At 41.8% G+C, this 22,673-nt stretch overlaps 1 protein-coding gene across 1 annotated transcript in view; it reads left to right on the plus strand.

Moving 5' to 3' along the window:
- Positions 1-3,642: 3,642 nt before the first annotated feature.
- LOC119725928 overlaps positions 3,643-22,673 on the plus strand; it is a 35,444-nt gene continuing 16,413 nt past the window's right edge. The window contains 16 exon segments of the mRNA XM_038197545.1: positions 3,643-3,792; positions 4,556-4,703; positions 5,189-5,544; positions 6,584-6,731; positions 7,999-8,412; positions 9,536-9,658; positions 10,529-10,689; positions 11,295-11,514; positions 12,410-12,566; positions 13,957-14,204; positions 14,911-15,097; positions 15,690-15,862; positions 16,934-17,457; positions 18,292-18,430; positions 19,248-19,332; positions 22,150-22,328. Of these exon segments, the coding sequence (XP_038053473.1) occupies positions 3,646-3,792; positions 4,556-4,703; positions 5,189-5,544; positions 6,584-6,731; positions 7,999-8,412; positions 9,536-9,658; positions 10,529-10,689; positions 11,295-11,514; positions 12,410-12,566; positions 13,957-14,204; positions 14,911-15,097; positions 15,690-15,862; positions 16,934-17,457; positions 18,292-18,430; positions 19,248-19,332; positions 22,150-22,328 (3,409 nt within the window). The 5' untranslated portion in view covers positions 3,643-3,645.

A 22,673-nucleotide genomic window follows, 5' to 3' on the forward strand; every position in this document is an offset into this window, starting at 1 on the left:
GTTGCATTCATGCTAATTTTCGGACTAGACACCAACATTGTGAGAGAGAGCTTTGTGCAATAATAATAACAATACCTTAAATACCTAATTATACGCAAAACAGCGCATGCACTCCCTTGCATTAAAAGCAACTAGTTCCTGAGCAAGTCGCCGCCATTGACTCCTTCACATACCGATCATGCATCAAACCCCAAATTTTGAGCATCGGTGTTTACATTAATTTACGGCGGTAGTTTTCAAATTTCTGCAGTTCGTCGACTCGCATCGATCTGAATCCCTGGATGTCCGCCATCTTGAAAGCGTGCTAATGCGTCGCGTATACCGATGTCGCCCCGTGGGGCTGGAAATAGGCCTGGACCTTTTTTGGGGAAATAAATGTTGGGGCGCACCTTATCGTGAATCGCTCCAATTGATTGAATCACTGATAGTTATTTTAACATTTTGATTTTCTCTAGGAAAGAATGAAAGTGACAGGTCTCATGGTTCAAGGAGGCGGTGGCAACGGCAGTTACTATGGTAACTGGGTGGAGGAATTCACAGTGCTTGTCACTCACGATCCGGTGGGCGGGGTCTGGGACAAAGTGGGCGTGTACACAGACACGGTGACGGAGTTCGGGCCGGTTGCTCCAAAGGTAGATTACATGAAAAACAGATGTTTGTGTTGTTCTTCAAGATCGACGAGTTTCATTCCTCCTCGTCTTAAACCTCCTATTACATTCAGCGCACAGAATGAACATGGTATGATAACTCCATCTGATGCATCGATGTTAAATTTACACCATAAACTTTCAATATTATTGTTTTACAGTACAGATACCAACTGTAAGTAATATCTGGTAGTTGTGAGAAAAAGAACACTTGGTGGTATATTTGTATGGTGTTAAAAAAAACACGTGTGGTATCTATTTTTGAATGAAATAATCAAACAATTCCTTTAGCAGTAAGGGGCCACGTACTACACTGAAAAAAATACAAAACACTTTCAATCTTTGTACAGCGAGAAAATTCTCTCAGATAGGAAGAGCAGAATAAACCTTAACAAGTCCATACTTTATTTTACAGCTTGAAGCAAACTCTTGAGGCAGTGCATGCATAAAAGAAATTGCGATATATTTTTTGAAAACACTGTTTTCAATAGGAGATCTTGAAGCCCCGTTTCTCGTGTTTCGACAGATTTTTCCAGCCAACAGGGAGGCGAATTGCATTCAGACAATACTCTTTGATGAGGCTGTCTTTACTCGCTACCTTCGAATCAATCCGACCAAGTGGCATGGCCAGGTGGCTTTGCGTCTTGAGGTCATCGGTTGCAGAGATAACGGTAAGTCTTAATCTAATGGCTGTCTTCTAGAACAGCAGAGTGTGCTGTGTGGCCTCTTTTGGAGGACAAAAATAAACGAACAAACAAACAACCCAACAAACAAACAAACACCCCAACAACCAAATGTCATGTATGTTGGTTAGTCACCATCTTCTCCTTCAGAAGTAAGACACGAAAGAAACAAAAAAGAAACAAAACGAAAATGAAAGAAACTGAGATTCGCGTTTGTCGGGTTACAAATGCAGGGTAATCGGGCATAACTTGTTTTTGTTTTTTTTGTATGTCCGCACAGAAAAAAAACACACAAAATTTAGCGTCTAGAGTAGAATAATTTGTTTTAATATGGAAAAAAAATAACTGTTAGGGTATGTTCAATATCAGTATAGGCCTACATTTTATGTGCACGCACATGTTATTTACGGTTTGATGACGTCACCAATTAAATGTGCACACTTAATGCTGATATAGGAGAGGATACATGTTCGTCGTGAGGTAAAACATGTGAAAAGAACTTCTGAAAATATTAAAAACGTTTGATGAATTTGTAAATGAATGTGTAATAACACCTCACTCCCACTCTCATGACGTTACAACATTTTTTTAAGCCCAAGGTCAACATTGCAGTACCGGCTTTTTTTATTTGTGCTACGAACATAGTCTGTTATATCCTAGAGTATTTATTTTGTTAACAAAATTGTTAACAAAATAAATACTAAAATAAATAACAGATGGTATTGTGCATTATGTGTCGTCATAGATGAAGTATTTACCCAGAGAATATACGTCAAATATGATACCTTTTCCGTCGAGAACACCCTTTACCCAAATCTCGTTTTTAATTAGGCTTTCGCTAAAAGGTTTTAGAGAGGTGTGGTCCCGAACCGATAAAACAATTGCGATATTTAATAGTTAATGTAAAAGCTATTAGAATTGTGCTCGGCGTTCACATGGATATGTATTTATCACTTATCAAAATTCAGTAATAAACGCCAGAAACGTAGGATCATGAATATTCAAAAATATAATTAGATGGCTTGACAGAATTCGACACCAGGTCGAAGGCAGAGCCCTGGAAATCAGAAAGCAACCGCGCGCAGGGGTCTTTGTTGACAGGTGTTCGTGGTATTCACACCTGTACGTTATCACGCGTCTAACCAGGAGTTTGGCCGAGTCGTTATTTCTTGTTTGCAGGATCCTTGTTCAAGTCCACATCGTCGCTACTCATTTACATCGACTACTTTTCTTCTTTTAATGTATCGTTGAGATAATGTTATTTTAAGGGGAAAAAAGGAGAACTAAAGCTTAAGTGTCTTGCGACGATTCAAAGGAAAACTGAATTATGCATGATATTTGAGTAAACCACCTACTGGAAAAAATGCGGGAGGGCATTGTCACAATGCGCATGCGTGAAACAGCTTGCAATCCTTTTCACGATTGACACGTAGATTCTGCCAAAGGCGATATCAACGATCGTTTTCAATCTAAATTGTGTCTATTAGATCGGGAAATTAAGACAATCAATCTCTTCAAAGATTGAAATGTTCAATCGTACGAGTTGAGAGGGTAGTTATACAATATCCACAGGTGGTTCTACGAATTCACGTGGACCACTTGTTTTAAGCGCTAGTATTTGCACGTTCGCTCGTCCCCACCACCGTACTGACTGCAGGTGCATTCCTCAAACACCTGGGAAGGAGAGCAAAGCATTGTGTGTAAGTAACTTGCCATTAACACGTGCGTGTATTTCCTGCGACCAGGGCCCAATTTCATGGCTCTGATAACAACAGCATTCCGAGCTTACGATCACCGTTTTGTGCTAACCGTTTTGTGTGCTTGTGCCCACCCTGTAAGCAAATAACCCTTAGTTACGGGATATACGCATGCGCAGAAGCCACAACTCCTCGCTAACGCGTAAAATACGATTACCGTAAATAATATGCTGCTATGGTAAGAAAGGAATTTTTGCTGTAAGACGGTCAGCAGAGCCAAGAAATTGGGCCCAAGTCCTTTGCACCCGGAAGTCCTGACCCCGGGTCATGAACTGGACAAATCGCAGTCTATCTGATGATTGCTAAGCGAGTTTAGAGATTCCAAGAGTCCTTGCGCAGGGCGGCAGAAAATGCACCGTATATTGTTTATTTCATTTACGCTTACCAGGTTGCGACAACAGCCTGGGTATGATCAATGGTCAGATTGCAGACAATCAACTGGGGGTCTCCACATACTTGAACCCTAACTGTGCCGAAGGAGCGGCACGCCTCGACCCGTTCTACTTCGAGCAGAGCTGCGGCTGGAAGGCGCGCCCGTTGGGCTACGTTGAGTCCACGATGACCATTCGTCTGGGGCGCCCTCACGTGGTGACCTCCATTGTCACGCAAGGCTGCGAGGCTGGGAGGGTGACGTCATTTCGAGTCAGCCACGTGAATAAAAACTTAAACCTTGTGGCCGTGCCAGATGACATAAGCGTGACTGAGGTACTAATTCCTAACCTTTTTAATTACAATTGAAAGGTGTTGCAAGGTGGGAGTTAGTTTAATTTGCGTAGCGGTACTTTCCTCGCCTTCCACCGCTGTGACCCGGGTTCGAATCCCGCCTGGCTCAATATGTGGATTGGGTTTTCAGTCCCTACCGGATTCCGTGGGTTTTCCCCAGCATATCTTTTGGACTTTTCCTCCCACCTCTAAAACTGTAATTTCTTCTCATTGTCTTCTCTCTAAGTTGGCGTGATGTTTCCCCTGGGATGCTTTAACAACTATAATGATGACAGATGACAATAATTACTAGGAGGGGCGGTTTTTAGCCACTTAGGGCCGGGCAAATACACAAGAGTTTACCCAAACTAAATAGCGTCCTCCTATTGTGTTCCCAGTATCGTTAGTTTATTACGAGCCCATGTTAACATGAGGAACTAACTGCAAATAAGCGTGTAGCAAGTCCTTGGGTGATTCGGTCCAATTAGGCTTACATTTCAATAGTTTTCAAGGCAGTGAGCTTTCCTCCTTGATGTGCTTTATCATCAAGGGCTGCTCCACGCCTTTGTGACGCAAGTGCAGTGCAAGACGTTATTTTCAGTTAGAAAGATGATTTTTTTATTTGTTTTATTACAATTTAAACATGGCAAGTGGCCAGTCTAGTCCAGTAAAATTATAGTATCAAAGACACGACACATTATGCGTATCAAATTAAAAATTGGCAGCGGTGCATAATGGCCTTCTTCCTCCCCCCCCCCCAACCAAGGTAATCGGTGGTAACAGCCAAGCGTCTTATCTGTACCGACACACCTTGAGTTCCCCGGTTGAGTGTACCGCGATCTACATAACCATACTGGAGTGGGTTGGAATAGCGTGCTTGAAGGTTGAACTTGTTGGCTGTTTATCCCTATCAGGTAACATTCAAAATGGTAGGGTGCCTTGGAGAAAAAAAAAATTATCTTTTAATATCACTATTTGGTGTGGTGATTCAATTAGACCCAAAATACACATACAAGTGAACACTTTTGATTTGAGTTGACACATTGCCTATCGTGTTGTAGATGAATCAACCACGAGAAATGGGGATTTATGAGGCATTTTTTTATATTAGCCTTCTACCTATCTCGCACACCCATCATTTTTCATGCTCCCTAATGAAAAAAGGAGATGAACAAAAGGAGAAGATTGAAATAATATGCATCAATAAAACACTGATAAGCATATGCTACTCGCAACGATACATTTTCAGTTTTACTATAACCCCTTGTGATTTTGCATTTAATTAGCGGATTGTTGGTTACAAAAGAAAAAAAAGAACTGTTCAAGTCTCAGTACGTGCCTAATTGTTCATTTAGAAATCTGAAGTCACCTTTGTATTATGATTCTGGTCGTGGTAAAGGTTGCCGCCAGCGACTTGGAATGGAGAGCGGGCGAATCGCAGACCATCAGATATCTACCGAGAGTGTGAACAGGACCGGCTCCAGCCTGACCGTCTCAGCCACGCCCCGCCTCCATCAGTGGGTAGGCCTATCCAGTGGGTGGAACCTTGAATATAGCACAGGTGCCGAGTGGCTGCAGATTGACCTGTTGACCTTGCACACGGTCACCGGGTTCACAGTGCAGGCTGGGCGGCAGCACCAGTACTCCTTATGGGTGGACACCTACCTTTTACTGTACGCTGCGGACAGGGCTGGAGCTGACGGTCTAACCACGGAGACATGGAGACCTTATGTGGACAACGAGGGAGTGACAATGGTAAGTTCAAAAGAATACGCCATCAGGATAATAATAGCAGCAGTCCCAATTGTCCTAAATGACATTTGAGCGTCCTCTGTGTTCTGTCTTACAGATTTCAATTCATTTCAATTCAATTCAAATAAATATATATTTCATATTCAGCAAATACACTATAGTATAATGATTAATGATAAGTATAAAAAGATACACTCAGCTGTTGAATATACAAGAAAGACCTTGAAAATAAGGAGATGCTGATATGGAGGCACATTCAAAAGACCAAAATGCTTATGTAGAAACGTATTTTTTTTTACAAGACAAACAACACGGAACAAAGACAATCAAGCATAACAAAGACAATCAAAAATAACAAGACCCAACTGCGTGCAGTGCGTTTGGCGGTAGCCATGTGGTTCATCGGGTAGCCAAGTGTTGTTGTAACTGGGGTTGTGCATGAACTAGCGTTTCCTACAAAATCGAAGTCAACAAAGCGCCCATATAATGATCTACAACCGAACCTGTCATTGGTTACCACTTTACATTTAAAATTAAAGGCATAGGGGGCCTACACTTTTCTTCAATATAGGTGCGTTCAAGCTGGTGGGCACGTGATTTTCATGGATACGAGAGCATAGTGTAACGTACTCTCTAAACTCCAAAGAGTGAAAATTCACTCCATTCGAGTGAAGATTCACTCCCACAGTGGGAAACTAGGGACTACACGTTTTAGAGTGAAATTTCTTCAATCGTAAAGATCGAGTTTGCACTCGAGCTTCGACTGAAGTGGTTCATATTTCAGACTATTTCAATCGGAAGTGAGAGTGATTTGCACTCTAAAACGTCTAGTCCCTGATTTCACTCTTTGGAATTTAGAGAGAAGTGCTGTTTATTCAAGGGATAGTGATTTGGCGTAGTATAGTTGTCATTTTTGTAAATCGGACTTGAGTCGTGTCACAGAGTTTCCTATAGGCGAATGACGTATACAAATACAACGACATGTGCATTTCAGAAGACAGTAACTTTTTTTTAAACGATTGTCCATTTGCTTACATGCCAGACGTTCAGGGGTGCGCACTCGCCATACACCATCTCCCATCACACACTGTACCGATCGTTCATCGCAAGGAAGATCCGGATCAAGCCAGTTTCTTGGAGCTCGTTGTACCCAGGACTTCGGGCAGAGGTCATTGGATGCGAGTTAGCAGGTAATAACATCAACCTCATTCTCAAGGTTTATTGTCAACCTCGATAAAATAGTATTATGACCATAATGCGCACGCTTAATTTGGTACAGAATGGTTCTGGGATTTTAAACATACCTTTAAAAAAATCCGAGCCATGAATGAGAAGCCAAAAGGGCAAATTGTATTTTGTCGTTGATCAGGACTTGATAAAATAAGGGAAGAAAATTCCCTTTTCGGGGAAAAACGAAAATGTAAAATTCCCTCGGTGATTCAAACCGGAACCTTCAGCATTTCAAACCACAAATTATTGGCGCAGCACACTGCAGCGAAACAGCACTAACTGCCGTGGAATATAACTATAGGAACTTGTTACGAATCAGGTGACATATACTTGTTTGTTAACATGGTATTTTTACGCATGTATGGTACGGTCAATGACTTCACCGAGACGCAAAAACAATTAGTTGCTTCCTGCACTAGGTTGTTAGAGCGCTACCCAGAGGTTTTCCACAAAGAGGCTATTTCTCACTTAGCATTTTAAAAATCGACATGCGACAATGTTTTGCATTCACGTGTCTGCTCATAACAGCACAATTAAAGGGAATGTACAACATTTGCTTTTGCTGCAATTTTCAGAAATAAATGGATTTGGAGGATTAGTATGTTATATAAAATATTGTTAACTGACTTGTTTCATGTTTTGGGCTTGTGGATGCTGGAAAAACCAAGAAAACCTATTACGTTCTTGTAGTCTGGTTCCCTTACCCCACTTAAGATGAAACGAAGCAATTAATACACTTTGGGGAATTGTAAGGTCAGCGAATAAGTCTAACAGGTTTGTACCCCTTCACAGGTATGTGATCAATTGCAAAGAAAAGTCAGAATAACTAAATATGACAAATTAAAAACAGTTTTGAAAAAAGCCAGTTTTTTCCAACGCCGGTCGGCCGACCAGCGTTGGAAAAATACTTTTTTTCTTGAAAATGTCAGCCCACCAGGAGCCACGATTTTAAATGATGCTTTAGACTGTCAGTCCCTAACAATTCAGTAAGGTATTTCGTGATAATTTGATCATTTCGTTGTTGTATGTTTGCAAATGTTGTATTTTCCCTTTAATTTGCCGTCTGCCTCTTCCCATTACAGACTAATAAATCTGTATTGTTTTGTCTTCCCGTCGTTTAAGGTCAATAGATAAGGAGTTTGTTTGTTGTTTCCGTTACACACAGTACTTAACTTGCAGTTTCATTCCCAGTGCAATTGTTTGTTTGTTTTCCCCTGTTTATTATAGATCACGGTGATTTCTGCAGCGAGAATACAACACGTTACAAGGGCTTTTGTCTGGGCGTAGCAAACAGGGACGAAGCATGGACATGTGATGCGGTCTTTGCACACCACGCCACCCAAGTTGTAATCCATTCAGCCCCAATGCAGCAAGTTGTGATGAACGTCCTGCAAAACTCCGAGTTGCAAAGCTACCTGATTGGTTTGCGCACAGTGGCGAGTTCGGATGAGCCGTCGTACACGTGGCTAGACGGTTCCGTTATAACTTACAACAATTTTGATCCGAGTATCCAGAAACCATACACATCCAATTCAAGCGAAGTGTTGTGCGTGAAGGTCAATACAGCTCATGATTTTCATTGGGAGGTGACAACATGCGACGGCCTCTTTTTCAATTCCAGGGGCACCGTTTGCCAATACGGTAAGAGCAAGTTCGATCCTGATCAATTGGTCATGTATTGCTCGATTCGTTACGTGGCTTCCTCTTGCGCGGTAATAGCAGAACGCGAACGGCCCGTGGTGGTGTCAGCGATGCTGCTAATTCTGTTGGCCTAACTCTGCTGGCCCGTCAATCATCGTAGGTGTCTGGTGTGCACTTGATGAAGGTTTAAAAAGCATGTAACTCATACACTAAAAAAAATTGCGAGTCATTTTGACCATGAAAAGCATCCTGTATGGCTCGGGAAAAGGCTAGTCCAAATTGTGGTCTAATTCGGTTGTAATACGTTGCTAAGTCATTGATTACAGTTCTAAGAAAACAGTCCACACTCATCGGAGGGGTCATAATTTTGAATCTGATCGACTTATGATGACGTTATTTATATCGACCTTTGGGAAGTTTTGATACTCCGTTTGCTACCAAAAACTGTAAATCGTTTTAGATTGACAACGGTTAATGAACAATAGTTCAGTTTGAAAAGTTGCAAATTTAAAGATTACGCGATGGGAAATTGCTAAGCGTAAACACATATGCCCGTAATTGGCCCCTATTGACTGCACATCGCCCGCACAGCGCCCGAACAAAGCGCGGGTAATTCAATTTCGCATGCTCCCATGCACACTAAGTATTGTACGATTGATATTCCCTGCCGTTCGCTTCGGGCAGTGCGACATTATGTCACGCAGCAATTTCCACTCGCGTCCTCTTTAAATGTGCAACTTTTTTTTAACTGCATCATTTTTCATAAACTGTTGTCAATCTTGGATGATTTACAGTCTTTGGAAGCAAACTGGGTATCAAAATACAGCTAAGAACACTCCCCAAAGGTCTACATGCATGTACCTGAAGATATCATAAGACGATCAGATTCATAATTATGACCCCCTCTAATGAGTTTTGACTTTCTTTTATATGATGTTTAATTCAGCGTACACTTAAAATTTTATTCCAGCTTTGCTTCTTTGCAAAGTAATGCTTGATCAGATAATTACAAAGGCACACTTTTACCAAAAGTTGTCGTTCTATGTACTTTAGGCCTATATTTGTATCCTTGTTCTGCTCTGTGCACGGTGTTTACTATAGTGTCATAATTTTCTTTGCGAAGATTTGGATGAGTGTGCGGGGAACCATGGATGTTCGCATGAATGTCTCAACTATCCCGGTGGATACCAGTGTCAGTGCCCGACGGGCTATGTTCTGGACTCCGAGACGCGAAAAGATTGTATTCGTAAGTGTTCATTAGGTCTGCAGGTAAAAGGGTGATGCAATTGGAATTCCATTTATAACCTGCGACAGCAAATGTATTATCATACCTAACTAATCTTGGCTGTCATCAATCCAGCATGGTTGCAATGTCAGTCATTAATAACGTGGAACGCGTGAATACTCTGCAGCAAACGGCTACAGTGTGAGCTTTACGGACACTGCTTGCTTATAATGCGCGCGTAGTAATACGCGTATTATACGGGTGCGCAAGACAGGTGTCCATCTGACTGCACTGCAAAAACTGCAGTGTTAAAGTTACACCATTGGTATCTATATAGGACCATCTGGGGTTAAATTGTACTGGTGTTGTCCTATATAGATACCAAATGGTGTTAAATTAACACTACAGTTTTTGCAGTGTGTGTACACAACCGCACCGTTTCTGGAGATGTATGCGCTGCTTCTCAGAGTGGTCGCACGGCGACGCACTGGGAATATAGTTTCAGCTGAAGCAGTTTGCGGCGTTTGACGCATGTGGTTGCTGCGTTTGACGTTTTTTTTGTGTCGTAACCCTGACAGGGCACATGGCGCTTGTGTTATTCGGCAAGACGAGTTACTACAACAGCTTCTAACACCCAGAAATATACATGGCACTTGATAGGATATAGACCGGATTGTGCTGATCACGAGCTACTGTAGAAAGATGGTCTCGAAGCCTGGTCTGTTTAGGGCATGCATTTATACATGTACTTGTTTCGCCTACTTCAAAGTCTTCATGACAGATTTTTTTTTGGTTTTTTTTTTCATTTTTGACATCCTAATTTCTGTAAGACTTTACACATTGGCTAAGCAAACCCCTTCCATGTTTTTTTTTGTTCTTGTTCCGTTTCAGCCGTATGCAGTAACTACACCGACAGTGGTTCAACATGGAATCAAAGAGGAAAGTGGTGTTACACAGAGGGCGCCAAAAACGCAACTTGGCACGATGCCAACTCGGCATGTCTGTCGCTGGGGGCGGGTAGCCGCCTACCTTCTATGGATGATGCATTCTGGGTAGGTCAAAGGTCCTTCAATCGAGACACTCCCGTAAGGTTGGACTCGAATCCAGGTTCTCTTTAGGACAGACACTTTTCCCGGTCAATATACACTTCTTTGACTCATTCTCAGGTTCATTTGGACACGAAAAAAAAGTGTCATTATTAACCCCCCCCCCCCAAAAAAAAAAAAAAAACCGTCAGGCCAAATAGATCCCGGATTCAAATCTGACTTGTAAGAGTGTACTTGAAGCCCATGAGAGTGCATACTTATTGAAACTAGTCTCTTCTTCCCTTTCAATACAATGAAGAAAATCAAGTGTTGATACTCATAGTTCTCTTCCGACTCGCCAGGATCCCACGAAATGAAATCTAAACGCATTGTGCCAATCATACGTATGTTTTTTTTTCCTAAAACGTAATGCTGTTAATTTACTTTGATATACAACTGAGAGTATGATATGAGTATTTGTTGGTAATTATGTGGGTGCAGATGTTCAACTTATCCTACTGTGCAAACATTTGTAGAGTGGTCTGTTATGCACAGGTATACCTGTGGCGACAACACGTGACTGGCTTAAGTGATTGATTTTTTGATCACACAAAGTTTGTGTTCCCACGCAGGCGGACTTTGACGGAGCTTGGAATCTGACGTGGGTCTCGATGGGCAACGCATTCCCACTGAGTGAAACCAATCCGTCCTTCCGCGAGGATTCTCCACAGATGTATCAGAATTCTTCTTTCGAGACGGACTGCACCGCCATAGACCTGTCCGTGAGACCGTTTGAAGTACAAGAATGGGTTGGGAGTTGTAACTTGTCTCTTCCCTACGTCTGTATCATGGGTAGGAAGATTATTAATGTGAAGGTGGAAAAAATCAATCAGTCAAAGTTTTGCGATGGAACTTCCTAATTATGATATATAATTATCGCAACTTTTTCTTATATATATATAAACGCGTTCAAGTGATAAAATCTAATTCTTGACTAACTTTTATTTGTTTAATTTGTTTATTTATTTCGTATTTTAACAGCGGTGGCCCATTCAGTGGAATCCACTTGTCTTCCATGGGGCCCAGTAAAGAGAAGACAATGTGAAGAAATAACATTTAGACGAGGATTGAAAACCACAAAGAAAATATTCTGGGGAAAATAAGGAATCAGGCAGGGACTGAAAAAACAGTCTATATATTGGCCCAGGTAGGAATCGAACATGGGTCAAACAGCGGTTGAAGGCGAGGAAAGTACCGCTGCGCCAACCTGACTCCCCTTTGAATTATGCATTTCTCATGCCGCAATAACATACAGCTATAGCATGTCTCAAACCAGATTGGCGTCTTATCACACTTTGCTCAACTTTATCGAGGCATTCTACCTATTTTTAGCTGTACTTGTGATGTTTCTCCTAAAAAATTTTTTTTCAAATTCTGATGTGTGTTTTACATTAGAAATTGGAAATGTTTTTAAACGAGCACAGTTGACCTATCGCAGTAGAATCGCGTTAGAATCGCGTCAACGTAGCTTGTAAATTGTGTCGTAGCTTGTAATATCAATTACATGATATACAAATGTACGCGGAACAGGCAAAATCTTACACAAACAAAACTAAGTGTATACAAAAACAAAAACACCACATGGTTTCTAAGGGGCGTGGCTAACTTGCGAACGGCAATGGGTCAATTAGCTTTACCTCACTACGTTGTATGACACTCACTATTCTTGCGGTATTATTGTGTTCAGAGTTTGCATCACTTGAAGATTTAGACGATGGGAGCAGCTTTATCACAGCCGAGACCCCTTTAGGGTATTTTCGCAGTTGGCACTACCCTCCGCATTTAGAGTCTGACCACATCAGGACCGAGCTACGATTCAGCTTGCCAGAGAATTATACAGTGAGGTAAGACAAAATCAGAATTCAGTAAGGTGGCCACAAATGGACACATACTCCTATTAGATCGGCAAAGTAAGAAGTAGGGCCTACCGTTGAGCCTGGCACCCTGGAATCCCTAGGACTCGGTACATTGTCCTTACAAAGTTTTAAGTCCATTGTCCGTGGATCCAAACTGTTTACTAACCATTTATTATAAACAACATACTCGGTCACTGATGTTTGTGGAGCGGATGATGTGGGCTGTGACAGCCCCCCCCCCCCCGGAAGTTCTATTGCACGATGAATAGAACTCCCATTGCACGGTTTGACTGCTGCCGGTGGTGGCGCTGTGGAACAACTTTTAACTTGCATAAATTGGATATACAAGTTCTGAACTTGTTGCACTGTTTGAGTTCTGAACTGATGGAACAGCTTTTAACTTGCTTTGCATATATTGGTAATAACAGTTCTGCACTTGTCGAACTGTTTGAGTTCTAAACTTGTGAAACAGCTTTTAACTTGCTTTGCATAAATTGGTAATAAAAGTTCTGGACTTGTTGACCTGATTGAGTTCTACACTTTTGGAACAGTTTTTAATCGAGAACAGTTGAATATGGTATTTCTCAACCTGTTGAACAGTTTGCATAAATTAAATATGATAGCTCTGAACTTCTCGAACTTTTAAACAGTTTTTAACTTAAATAAATTTGGCTATTAGAAGTCAACCAATCAGATGAGGATTTATTTAGGTGTTATATAAAACAAATAATGAATGTTTCACGTTCGTGCAATGGAAAGAATAATTTCATTCGATTACAGATGAAATATATTTCATCTGTCACCTCATGAAATTATTCTTACCATTGCACTCACAAACATTCATTTTTTGAAGACTATCGTCGGAATTGGGCAGAGCCCTAATAGTTAGTTGTTTTCCCACAACCTCGTCTCCCCAACGTTTTTGATTTGAGATAAAGTATGGAGAAAACACACTATATTTACAAATCTGCTACCCCCCCCCCCCTCCGTTCAAATTGATCTGGCAACATCTTGGTAGTTAATGACCTTTAAATGTCAATTCTGTTTCATTTCGTTAAACACAAACTTCCTCTCTCATCGTTACAAATTTAATTCCCAAGTGGGTCGATGAGTCCATGGGTACTGAAGTACCCATTTTTTTCATTTTCCGTTTCAAATTATTCGTTTTTTTTACGTATCGTCTGTAATGCTTCATTTATTACACATTTTGTGTCGTTGCAACAAAGATCAGTCTTCTTTGACGTATTATGCCCTGCGGGTTACTTTGATTTCCGTCTTAAGCTACTGTGATTCTGTGCTGTGAATCATGCAGTTTTTGGGGAGTAATTTACGACTTTTGTTTCTTCTTCCTTGTTATGTGTTTCTTGGTGGGATGCAGATTCGATATTTCATACTTGGCAATACCCCAGTCTGAAGAGTTCGAAGAGAACTCTTTCGCCATCTTTGAGATCCTTCCAGACAGTAACGCATCTGTCCGGAGGGCGTTCTTCCGTGGGGCACAGAAGAGAGGCGTGAGTGTGATTGGTTCAGGCTCGGAAGTCCAGGCGGTCTTCAATGTGTCATCATTCCATCCGTGGCACGGTGACCCGTCGGTCATTGGGATAGAGACCCTTTTCACTGTCGTCGGTGAGTTACAGTTGTTTGATTTGAAAGGAACGAATACTGGATGTTTGCCCTATTATTAAAATAAAAGTGGCCACTAAGCATTGTATGTAGTCTTTAATTATGAAAGCAAGGTAGCATCGTTTATAAAAAAAAATACAAAAGAAGTAAAGTCTGCCTTGAGCAAATGTTACCCTCCAGACCAGCGTTTATCTCGGGTTGCAGTAACATATAACGTCCGAAAATATTGTTACTCCCACTGACTGGGATGCTGGTCCATCGCAGGTTACTCCCCAGCTTATGCCATACAACTGGGTGGAAAGAGGCAAGTAAGGATGAAGTCGCTTGCCCATGGACAAAATATATTTTGTAAGCATACTCCCCAATAGCTCAAACATCTGAGCATTTCGTCTCTAGTTGAGATTCACAATGAATTCCCTATTACTTGTCCTAATACGAAGAACAGAAGATGGATTCGAAACCTTAACCCCATGATTGAGACTCACAAACCCTAAACACTATGCCACACTCTTTATTTTAGTCTTTATCAATATAAGTGTAATTTGAGTACTGTGGTGTTTCTTTTGTCGGTGCAAGTCGTTTTAAACCTTGGTAAAAAGCAGAGTCCTTTTGAAATTGTTTTGAATGGTTAAATGATGTTACAATTAGCCCTGCCACAGACACACGAAGTGATTAACCGATTTACTGAGTTGTTTTGTCTTTCTGCTAGAATGTGCTTCAAACTGCCGCTCAAATTGTGGATCGTCCCCGTCGATTCTAACGAACGCAACTGGTTCGTTCGGCATCCTCAACAAACTCCTCGATATGTACGCGAGGTGCAGGTGGCTGATCAGTTTGGAGAAAGGCAAATTTGTCAGGCTTCGCCTCCGAGAATATGACCTCTCAAATAATTCCAGGTACTTATTTTATTTTATTTTTCTGAGCTGTGGGTCATTCTTGGTGAATCTCAGCTCTAGACGAAAATTCGGATTTTGACCTATTTCGAGAACACAGGCTTACCTGTCCTAATGCGAATAACACATCCATGTTATATGAGGAGTATTATATATATATATAAATTTGGGGTGGTTCTCATTTTCTAGAGATCTAGATAACCACGAGGAATACCCTAATGTCAACAGCATTTTTTTTGTTCTGGAAATTCTGATCAGGTGCCTCACGTTTTCCAAGAAACACTGAAACAGGTGCCACCTGTTTTTTTTTTATCAACTTTCGACTATACATCCGATTACTTTTTATTAAGATACATGTCCGTTAATCTGACACCCCCACCCGCCAAAAATTGTCATATTTACTTATGTGTTTGTTTGTTTGTTCGTTTGACCCTAACATCAGACGCGTACTTGATTTAGAGTAGACCTGTAGATTATTAGGGGAAATGAAAGAAGAAGTTTAGTATGAACTCTTTTTTTTAACAAACATTATAAAATGTATGCATTTCTTTGGTCTGACATGTTGCTCTTTTTTGTTATTTTCTTTCCCCCGAAGACTTAGTGTAATTTATGGAAATGTTCCAGAGGGCGATTACCGAGCGAACGATGTCGATATCCGAGGAGGCACACTGCCCTTTTTCATTGCTGACACAAACGAAGTCACCGTGTTTCTTATCACGACTGGGGTGCAGGGGGATTCCGGGTTTTGGATGGACTACGATTCAGTCGGTGAGATATAGCACTTCACTCTAAAAGGTCCTGCACCACATTCAATCCAAATATGCCAGGTCTATAGGGCCTGACCATTATCCGGCTCAAAATGATACCTTTTTGACTCGTTTACAGGGTCACTTTGACTCCGAAAAAAAAAATATATATTTTGACCTGGAAAAAAGGAAAACCTGATCCCAGATCCCGGGTAAAGCATGCCTGGGACCTACAATGTAAGGATGTGATGATTATACCAAAGATTCTAGTATCCAATTATCAACCAAACATTTGATTTGTTTTATTAACTTATTCCAAACTGTGCCAGACCTCAAGAAGAGGACACACTACCTGTTTGTTTGTTTGTTTGGTTGGTTTTTGTCTTATTAATGTTACACGAAACCGTTGGGGTCAAGGGATGTGCACTAAATGATTGATTTAAAACAGTCGTTTTTACTACAGGCGTACTTGTGTAATTATTTAAAGAGTTAAGTGCCTATCCTTCGACGTTTTAACAGAAACACAGGCATTGTGACCCCCCGTAGCTTGTTCAAAGGTTGGTAGAGGACTGCATTAGCCCCATACCACCCCCACCCCCTTCCCATTCCGCGTCGTTGGTGTTAGGAGCGAGAGGGGTTTGCTTTCAGGCAGGCGAAACTGATGTATCGATTTGTCTTTATTTATGGACTCTAGAGTCGTTGTTTAGCGCGTAAAAGTCTTCCCATTGAAGACGCTAACTGTTCATGTACATCACATCATAATTAAGCTTAGCGCGAGGCTCTCGCATGCCGATTTGTTTGAAGATAGAAAATTGCCAGACGTACGTTTTACTTTGCTGACCACCATTGGTACCACCACGCCACAAACCCTAAATTTGTTACGATGTACATGAAAATCCTGTTGGTTGAAATGAACATTGAGTGCGCTCGTAAGACCAGCACACAAGCTTGGTGCTGCGGTACTGTGTAATGTGAGATCTCTCCACGTAAAGGACAAGTTTGGTTAGCCTGTGTCCCTGCGGGCTGCGTACATATATTGCACATTTGCGCCGTTTGACTAGTCTTGTTTACATTTTTTTTCTGTTATGCACAGATGCGCCGGGGTGCAACGTTGGACACACGGCATTCCTTTGCTCCGACTTTGCCGGACCTTGCGATACCGATATCTCTTGCAACTACCAGAGCGCTTACATCGCGACTAAGGCTTACCCGGGCAGCTTATCGGCGTCTACAACAGCAACATGGCAGATCCAAACACCTCCGGGGACCTTCGTGGAGATTGTCTTCGAGCATATTAACATCCCCAGCGTCCAACAAAGCACTTGCACTAACGGATATATTACATTACTGGAAGTCATAGATGAGTTGGACCCGGACACCATCGTTGAGCGTCTCTGCAATGTTAACCTACCCACTGGGGCTCTCCGGAGTAAACAAAACCGAGTCAGGTTGGAGCTCCATGCAGCATATGATACCTCGGACAACATTTTCCTGGCAAAGTATGAGGGATTACATTTTCAGTCCAGACGCGAGGTTGTGGTGACGAGCGATCACTGTGAAACTGGGTGGTTCTACTTCAACCAGCACTGCTACCGGCTAAGTGATTCAGAGACATTGGTAAACACATCAACATACACAAAGTAGCATAGAGATCACTCTTTGTGTTTAGGTGTCGTGGTGCACGAAGCTGACATTTGAATGACATTTTAGTGACAGTCACGCCACCAGTTTAGAAGTGACACAGATGACGATAATGAGAAACGACGATGTAAAAGTTGATTGTTAGGGACAGCGCTGTAAAAATGTGACTCCATGTCAGACACGTGAATCGAACAAGTTGATGCACGTGAAGTGTCAACGTTGGGTAAAACACTTACCTGAGGTTAAGCCGACTGTCACCCCATGTGCTTCAAGTACACCATGTGATACATAAAGGCAATTTCCTAACACCTCATGCACTTGAACTTCACTTCTGTGCTGTTGCAAATATAACCTCAACTGCCTCAGATTCCTGTCAAGAGCCTCAAGTGTTCATGGTTTGGGGACAAAAATTTGCTAGTACATTTGCATACGGTGCATGGGGTGCAGTCAATTTTTTACAGTGCTTCACTGAACGATAATGACAACGTCGATGAGAACAATGGCAGCATTACTAAAGATGATTGCAGTGTTCATAATTTAGACACTAATGACTTTGACAAAATGATAGCGATGAGGGTGACGATATTAAAGACCGTGACAGTTGTGACAAAAGTGGTAATAATAACGGCAGCCACCATAATTCTGACGTTAACGATAATGACGGCTATGTTGATATTAACGCTGATTGAAAAAAAAAGGTGTCGATAAATTGTATTGACAAAAATGGCGACAAATGTCATTGCTGAATTGGATGATGCAACAACCACAACGAACTGTCACATACGTTTGTTTACTGTGTTTAAAACGTAGATTCGCTGGGACGACGCAAATACGAGATGTGGAAGAGAAGACGCCACGCTTGTGAGTATGAGGGACCGGGATGAAGCAGAATATGTGCACCACATGCTCACAACTGAGTGGTTTACCACGAGGACAAACACTTACATAGGTGAGTAGTATGCATTTTGTTTTTGGATTTCCCCTTTTTTATTTAGCGATTTCACATTGTTAGTCATAATTTTGACCGGGTAAACTGTGTAGTAACATCTTTTGAATTATTCATGTGAGTTGCGGGTTTCGTTTGCCCAGAAACTGTCTAGTACGATCCTTTGAATTACTCATGTGAATCGTAGGTTGCGTTTAATACCCAGATTTGCATTTAGGACGAAAAATTGAAACTCCATTTTTGCAATGAGTCTCGATTTTTTTTGTATTAATGTGCATGTAGATATACAAATATAGATGACATTATCATTTTGTTTGATCACCGAGTTTGACTATTTTTTCTGTGATTTAGTTCCTTTGACTTAAATTTTGAAAGATGATGTAAAATTATTCATTACACTCTGTTGTCTCTTTGTTAAAACGTGTCTATGGGCTCCGTGCGCCAAAGAAAGAGGGCGCCCTTTTACCTAGCAACGACATTTAGCTGGTTGACGCGCACGTACACCAGGGGATTTGTACGCAGTGGTACGGCTGCGCGTCGCGGCAAAATTCAGTCAGGCAAGATGGCGTCGGTCGGTCACCCGCATAGACATATAAAAACATGTGTTTGGTCACCACCAACTGTACTTTCTTTGTCGATGAGGGGGTACTTGTGAACGGAGGGGATATAAAAAAACTCCTCATTGCACAAATTGCTTACTAATTCCACAGCTTGATGTATTTGTTTTGTGGGTTTTTTCAGGCAAAAATAAATATTAATATGGAGCATTAAGGGCGCGAGGCTTGATGTTTACATTAACATTGTCGGTATTGTTTTGCAGGATTGACTAACAGAAATCTTCAAGGTGTATTCACTTGGTCGGACAAGAGTCCCATGAGTTACACGGATTGGGCTTTGACATTTACGTAAGTTTTGTCATGATTAATTTGGCCAATAACAGTAGGTTCAATACAATTATTGTTGTTACCTAATTGTTCTAATGAAACCAAGTGTTTAAATGAAACCAAGTATTCCTCAGAAGCGATCTGGGCTTGTAGCTCGCAAACCTGAAGAAACGGGTAGAGAGGAGACAATGAGAAGTAATTATAGTTTTAGAGGTGGGAGGAAACCCCAGAGGAATATTGTGGGGAATGACAATGCGATCAGGTAGGGAATGAAAACCCAATCCACATGTGGGCCGGGCCAAGAATCGAAAATGGGTCGCAAACGTGAAAGCAGAGGAAAGAATCACTACGCCAACCTGACTCGTGCTTTTAAATAACTATTTGACCGGGCATTCGATACCGTGTCCCCTGAGAAGAAGAAACAAAACATACTTGGGCTTTAAACAAGTAACCCGTCGAGCCCCAGATCAGCGAATGCCGACTTCTTACTCCACCACGTAGTGTTGAAATATGGAAGTGTTTATAGTTTATAAGGTAATCGCTACATAGGTCGCTGGTTCTCATCCCATTGCGTTCCCATCCTCACAACTCTCACATTGTTGACAAATGGACCTAGTCAGTTTGTGTTTAACCTTTCACGATACATACATGTACTTTTCGTTGTTCATGAACTTTGTCTGATTACACAAAACCTGTGTGTTCAACCTTCTGCTCACCTCGGAAGAATTTGGTTGCGTTCATTACAAAACAGTGCAAGTTCCTGTAAATCAATCACAAGTCATCCCGTTCATTTTCAAATCACAAGGCTTTCAAAACAACTTCGCCAAAGATATTCCTTTGTAATTGTTAAGCCATTGTTACTTGTGGCTGGACATTGTGATTGGATTTGTAATATTATTGTGACAGGACTTATGACGCACTTGATACCTCTAGTGGTATGTGTTCCGTAATGTGTAACATTTCACAATCGTTGACTGCCAGTTCCTCGGACTAAGTAATAGTAGGCTTTTACCGATGGCGCATAGTACCCTCGGCTTCGCTTCGCCTCGGGTGCTATGCGCCTCTTGGGTGTTCAAAACGTCTTATCCCACATCACAGCAGTCAACAATTATATTGTTGATACCTCTAGAGGTATGTGTTCCGTAATGTGTAACATTTCACAATCGTTGACTGCCAGTTCCTCGGACTAAGTAATAGTAGGCTTTTACCGATGGCGCATAGTACCCTCGGCTTCGCTTCGCCTCGGGTGCTATGCGCCCCTTGGGTGTTCAAAACGTCTTATCCCACATCACAGCAGTCAACAATTATTTTGTTGTTCCTCTGTCTTGGATTCTTTGGATTTTGATCAAACGTCAACTCGAGACAGCTGATCGTCTGCTGGTTCGCTGCTCCCACTCATGTGTGAAAACGTGATGCAAATAGCACGGGTACCTGCGATACAACCGTTTTACACCGTACCCACAAAGTCATAGCACTCTGCCTGTGGGATATCTCAGGGAGTGTGCCATTATACAGATACAACATGGTTTGTCGGGAAATAGTGAAAACTAATGACCTCAAGGTGCTGGATGATTGGGACAATCTCCCAAAGCGAAACCCCCAAGTCCCTATCATCCAACACCGTGGGGTCATTAGTTTTCACTATTTCCCTCAAAAACATGTTGTATTTCTTTTACTATACCTCATAAATATTCATCAGGCAGCTGCGGTATTTCATTCTTCCATTCCACCATGCTTTAACATTCACACAAAACACTGTATTTATTATTATTGTGTAAAATTTCACCCAGTTCCTCCTCAGTTAAAACTTGCAGAGCGAGCACCACGTACCGATCACCATTTTGATGTATGCCGTAATGGACTGGCACGTGCAACTGTCCTCCCTGGTGTTCGTTCTCCACGGTACGCATGTAAAGCACATGCGTCGTTGGTAAAGAGATAACACAGTACTGGAACAAATCTAAAGCTGTGACCCAGGTGCCTGATAGTACCTCATTGGTTTTTGCGCGTCACGCGCGCGTACGAAGACGCGGGTGATAGTATACAAATATATCATGGTTTGAGGGTGGACAATCGATATTCGCTCCCCGAGGTTTTGGAAGTTGACAAACTTCGCCTCGGGAACTAGTTTGTCAACTTCCAATACGGAGGAGAGCTAATATCGACTGTCCACTCGAAATAAACCATATTATTTTTGTTTTACTATACCTCATACATATTCGGTTACGGATTTTGTTTATATAAAACATGTGCACCTCAAACAGAATTTTCGGAGAAACTTGTACAGCTCACCAAAATAATATTGTTGCTCGACGTCACTGGTTCGGTTCGTTTGCAATACAGTAACTACTTTGTAAATACATTTTGTTGGTGTACAACTTTCTTTTGTACAATGAGGCATCTTTATTATTGTCCATACATTTTCTCCCAGCCCAGCATCATTGAGCTCGTGGGCGATGTTCGCGCGTGCGTACCTCACCCTTGAGACAGTTTTTCGATTGCTTTGTAAAGCGCATGCGTAGTAGACTGACAGTCTACTACGCATGCGTATTTACCCTGTGCGAAAATCCTCGCGCGCGCGTTTGGTAAACAGCAAGAATAACATCTGGCAAGTGATGGTGAATTGACCAGTGAGAGTTCGGCTCTCGGTCATAAATATGTATGAGGTATAGTAATAAACACTTTCACACGTTTGCATTGCTGACCAATGAAATGCCGCGGTTACCTGATGAATATTAATGAGGTATAGTCACACGCGATCGTTTTAGGCCAATGACAAAGAACAGTATTCAAGACACAGGTATAACATTAATGGCTGTTATTTTTTTGATCCGGTAGGGAGGAGGAGGAAGAAGAAGAAGAGAGTGAGCGGTTTGAGTACAATTCGCCCAACGGAGGGGCCTTGGAGAGTTGCACAATGATCAAACTAGAAGATTTCAGCACGTCTGCCAACTGGGTCGATGTTGCGTGCGCGGCTCGGGAAGCCTACCAGTACCTGTGCAAGAAAGAGGCTGAAGGTGTAGTTTCATGTCCTTTTTTGCTTGTCTATAAGCCAAGTCACAGACAGCAATGTTATGCATGTAATTTAAGACAACCAATTTCGAGTTGATTAATAACGCGTGGTTTATAAGAGTCTGTAGTAGGAATGGTCGAGTCCATCTATTCACAAGTCCTCCAGTCCCAAGGCCTTCGGATGAACCTTTGATAAAATCCTCAGTTTCGTATAATTCATGCACTGTATTGGCCTTTTTGGTGGGCCTGTGATTTACTCTTGATGGATCAGACTGTACATCCCTCCTCAGCACCATCCAGGTCAAACATTCTTCCTAGGGTTTCTTTCAGCTTGCATGGAAGTAGAGTAC

Source organism: Patiria miniata, unplaced genomic scaffold (genome assembly GCF_015706575.1).
Source record: "Patiria miniata isolate m_02_andy unplaced genomic scaffold, ASM1570657v1 HiC_scaffold_1, whole genome shotgun sequence".
NCBI classification, from domain to species: domain Eukaryota; kingdom Metazoa; phylum Echinodermata; class Asteroidea; order Valvatida; family Asterinidae; genus Patiria; species Patiria miniata.